At 36.0% G+C, this 5,000-nt stretch overlaps 1 protein-coding gene across 1 annotated transcript in view; it reads left to right on the top strand.

Moving 5' to 3' along the window:
* The window catches only part of LOC137993557 (mitochondrial-processing peptidase subunit alpha-like), a 10,846-nt gene that overhangs the window by 407 nt on the left and 5,439 nt on the right, over window positions 1-5,000 (top strand). Inside the window, exons 2-5 of the mRNA XM_068839485.1 lie at window positions 2,393-2,472; window positions 2,809-2,891; window positions 4,580-4,682; window positions 4,781-4,873. Of these exons, the coding sequence (XP_068695586.1) occupies window positions 2,393-2,472; window positions 2,809-2,891; window positions 4,580-4,682; window positions 4,781-4,873 (359 nt within the window). The remainder of the gene's footprint in view (window positions 1-2,392; window positions 2,473-2,808; window positions 2,892-4,579; window positions 4,683-4,780; window positions 4,874-5,000) is intronic.

The following is a 5,000-nucleotide window of genomic DNA, read 5'->3' as shown; positions in this document are numbered from 1 at the left end:
TTGTGAACATACACGTGCGCAAGAAGTAAAATTCTAATTGCGTTCGAGGAACGAGAACGCGTTTTTTTTTTTTTCATTCAGCGGGCTAAATATCTAACGTGGCCATCACTCTAAAGGTCATGCAACGTCATTGCTGGAAAAGCTGGCTCCAGACTTTATGCATTCACATTGTTCTGTCTTATAGCGGCAAATTAAGGTTCATGACAGCGGTGTTTTAGGATGCCATGCAATTATTTATTGTCCACCCAAAAACAGGGTTCGTGCTACTCCTTGAAGTCCTTGAAAAGTCCAGGAATTTAATCTTGGACTTCCAGGGCGCTTGAAAAGCCATTGAAAAAAAGGATTTTATGGAAAACTGTTTGAAATTTCTTTGAATTTTTGCTTGGGTGAAAATTGTTGAGATTGCATCATGCTAAGTTAAAATTGAGCCCAAATTTGATTATTGGGGAAATATTAAAACCAAAAATTAAGATGCCAGTGCGTGCACTTAACTTGCAGGTTGTGGGAAGGGATCAATTTAGGCTTTTTCAGCAAAGAAAACACTGAAACAGAATGTACGGCAAAGAAATCTGCTCACAAAGACTCCTTGAACACTCAATTTCTGGTTCTTGAAAACTCCTTGAATTTTATAGACAAAATCCAGCATGAACCTTGCTAAAAGATTGCTGCCATGGATGTCAGTAGCTGTCTCTTTGGACTTTGGGAGAATCCGTTCTGTGACATCCGAAAGTCTGCCATGAAGGAGACCACTTTAAAGCCTGCATCCTTGTACTGCTTAGAGCCCAACTTCGTTCTCAGGGTCTCTCTTCTCTGCCTCCATTCTCCTCAAGGACAAAGGAGGCAGAGAAGAGAGACCATGGGAATGAGTCTTGCTTAGAGCCTTGGACATGTTTCCCTGTGTCTTTTTGTGGTTTTTAATAAAGTTAATTTATTCAAGCTATCATCAGGTACATGTATAATAATTATTATTTATCTACTTCTTATTGTCATCACCATCATCACAACCAATCTGTGATTGACACTACAGTAACTGTTACTTACCAGGGCATCAGAGAGCTTGCATGGTGTTTTACTATTTCAGTTAAATTATTCACCAAACTTCACCTAGGTATTTCCATTTTGAAAATTATCATGTAATTCTATGCACTCACCATAAATCTTTGATTAACTTCATCTTTAGAATCAGGCTTAAGCTTGCATGCAATTCAGAACCTAGTCATGTTTTCTTTGATATAACACTAGTATTATCAATAATATTGAGTTTAAAGATCTCTAGTTACAACATTCTGGAATTTCCTTCTATCAATAATGATCAACTGAACAAATTGATGCCAATTTTTATGTGTCGCTCTTATTGATGATAAAATTACATCAATACGAGGACAGACACATTAAAACTGGTGCAATTTGTTTTTTACGATATCAAAAATGAAAAAGGGTCTATTTCCCAGGCTAAATGAACAGACTGAAATAATATGCAAACACTAAAATGTATGCAGCTTTGTTCAAACTGGTGCAATTTATTGTCAACTTTTTTCGTACGCTCATTGGTGGCTACTAATAACAAATGATAAAATTTCAGTGGCTGAAAATTTGGCAGTCATGTCAGCAACTATAGTATAAATCAAAATTCAGTTCAAGAATCAAAATGCGATCAAAAACCCTTGTGCTGATCAAAAGTGTTCCTGGCTAAGTGAAAATTGAGCCATTTTGAACCATGTGAGTGTTAGCCCTACTAATGGAAATGGGCCCACACAATTTTTTCTCTGTCCTTGTGTGGGCCCATTTCCATTAGTAGGGCTAATGCTCACCTGGTTCATATGGGGTACAAAACTAGCACTTCACATTACACTCTAATCAGTTAAGTCTGTTGAAATATAAGTGCTACACCGCCAATGTTTGTAAAAACATAACCTTTCCTTATAAAATCAAACAGGTTAAGTAAGGTCTGGTAAGTCCTCCATATTGATACTTTCAGCTTTGTATAAATTACAATTTTGTGTGTCTGTACTCTTAGTGATGATGAAAGTTGGCCAATCAGTGAGTGAGAATTGCTCTGTTGTTGTATTTAATTAATACTAGTTGTCACTTATTGTGGGAATGGAACTGTGGCCTATACATTAGGAAAAAGTGCCAAGTTTCTGCCTAGTACAACTTGTAACCAAGCACCATGTCCAATGTTCACAATCTCTGAATGCACTATGTCCAAATAGGTCACAGCCGTACCCTTACTGTAGCATGGTGGTAGCAAAGCGGCTAGCTAGTTAAGATTTCCTTGTTCTGTCACATTATTCATTGTACATCTATGAATCCTGCTAGGTACACAATGGCATTCCTTCGTCAACATATTATTGCCATGCTAGTAATACATTTAATACCATTGCTTTTGCAGTTGTAATTGATGCTGGATCCAGATATGAAGTCGATTACCCTGCAGGATTGTCACACTTGCTTGAGAAACTCTCTTTTCAGGTAAAGTCATTTTTGTGGATAATTTAATAATTTTTTGCTTGGTGTACTATAAAAATTATGCAAAGAAAGTTTAGCAAAAAATAAAAAGATTTTAAGATTTATTGTTGATATTAGTAAAACTTGTTTACTTTTTGCCAACGACAGCAACAACAATGGTATTCATGTTGGACAGAAAGCTTTCATTTCTATTTTTAAGCTTAGTTGTTTTTATTTGTTTTTCTTAGTTTGTTTTTGTTTTTTCTTCGTTCTTTTTAGTAGTCTTTACTGTTTTAAAAGTATACGATTAAAGATTAAAGATTTGGATACAGAGTTCCTTTCTGTTAACTACCATTTCAGAGTACAGTCAAATTTCAAACCAATGATGACATCACACAAGAGCTGGAAAAGTTTGGGGGCATGGCAGATTGCTCATCCTTCAGGTATCGAGTTCCAGAATGATACGAGATGTGCCTTGTTCGATCCCCCCTGCATATATACTGTACCTCTTCTCTTTCCTTGAACATATTCTATACCCTTCCAATAGACAAGATTTGTTTCAGACTGTCTTTCATGTAAAGTATATATTTTTAAGATGCTCCTAACATTACGGTGTGTCAAATAAATAATTATTTTCTTCACTTTCAGTCGTGCTTTAAATTACATTCTTTTTTCGCAGCACACTGGCAAATAATATTATCATTCAATGTATTTTTTTTCTTCCTTTTAATTGGCCGAGAGCCCACCACGAGACCTGAAAATAACTGTCTACAAATGAGTGTTTTGCTGCAAATAATATTCTGCTCATGCATAACTGAAAGCATGCTCTTGTGTGAAAATGGCAGTTTGCTTTCAGCTTTCAGAAAGTGATTAATTTAATTGTTGGGGATTGTTAAAAACTCACTCAGTCATTGAATGATAAAACGATAGTAATTATTATTGAACTTGGTTATCGCAAAATATTGTGATTTGTCAGTGTCTTGCACATTAGTTATTAATTTTGTGTTAGCCTTCGGCTTCGGCAAATACTTGATCTGCTCGCCACTGACAAATCACGATATTTTGCCCAACCTTGCCCAATAAGTGGACATCAGTTATTTTTTAAATCCTGCCCTCTTATTGTTTTTGTGACCATACACTGTAGTGCGGAAATTTATTCTATCTTGCCCGTGGAGCTGGGAACGAAGAATAAATGTGTGATCAGTGATATTGTTCTTTTAGTTTGAGTACATGTACTTCATATAATTTATTTAGGCTTTGGACCTTTAAAAAAAATTTTGCCTTTTTTGTTCATATAAAAGCCAAATTGATATACTTGTTAGATAATTTTTAAGGCAACTTTTGCTTGATAGTTTATCCAGAATTAGGCAGAATGTGTTAAGATGTGAAACAAAAGAATATAAGTTTAAAAAATATCATTCATCTGGCTTGGGTCTGCTGATACTCGGCACAGTTTTTCCCAATATAAACCTCTTGGTAGTGAATAACACATGAATATTTTATTAATGCGATTATGCATGAGGCCCAGGGCCCAGTTGTTCATGGCCTGATTTAGCTAATCCTGGATTACTGAAAAGTTTTCTTTCAGTTTATTTACCGATTAAGAATGTTTTTGCAAATTCTTAGCCTTAAATTTTGAGTTAGATTTTTTTGTTTTTCTTTAGCATAAAACTAGATTAGTGTGAATCAATCGGCTTGTTAACAACTATGCGCAGATCTTTAAAGCTGGCTTCTTAGCCTTTTTTTTTCTTGGGGATCGCATTGCATAAGATCAGAAACCCATAAGGGTTGAAAAGTGTAACGCGCGTTCACAGCTTCCGAATGTTCGGTGCTAAGTACCATATTTGGAAACCACTCACTCCAGTTTATTTCGCGCGAGAACATTCATTTGGTGGTATTGCGTCACGGTGTTCTTGCGAACTGATTGGTTGAATGTTTCTCTCGTGTTGTTCCAAATATGGTACTTAGCAAATTGAATAATCAGAAGCTTGTTTCCCAGCACACAAGGGGCCGTTACACATTTCAACCCTTATGGGTTTCTGATAAGATTACCGGTAATTTCCCAATCACTTATGCATTCTTTCTGCTTTTTTTTCTACTGTCCCTACACACCCTTATCCTCTCCCAACAGAGATGCAATGATTTATGGAACAGCTTGTTTCACCAGTGGTGTCCCCACAGTCATGGAGGTTCTTTCGGAGGGGGTACTTCAACCTAGACTCACGGATCAAGAGGTTGACATTATTTTAATTGTTATTTTGTGGGTTTCGTTGTTGCATGCTGTGCTCTTTTTACATGTATATCTCACAGAGTTTGCATTTTTTTTACTAAGATTGAAGAGCAAAAAATGGTTGTCCAGTTTGAACTTGAAAACTTGGAAATGAAGCCAGATGCTGAGCCTGCACTAACAGACTTAATTCATGCTGTAAGTATTTCTTAAAATTGAAATATCCAGTGATATTAAATTTTCAAACCTCGGATATTTCATTTCTAGCTTTCTGATTGGTTCACTCAATCTCCTTAATCAGCTCATAATGGACTGTATGATCTAA

The sequence above is a fragment of the Montipora foliosa genome, chromosome 2, assembly GCF_036669935.1.
Source record: "Montipora foliosa isolate CH-2021 chromosome 2, ASM3666993v2, whole genome shotgun sequence".
NCBI classification, from domain to species: domain Eukaryota; kingdom Metazoa; phylum Cnidaria; class Anthozoa; order Scleractinia; family Acroporidae; genus Montipora; species Montipora foliosa.
This window is presented reverse-complemented; position numbering and strand designations above follow the sequence as displayed.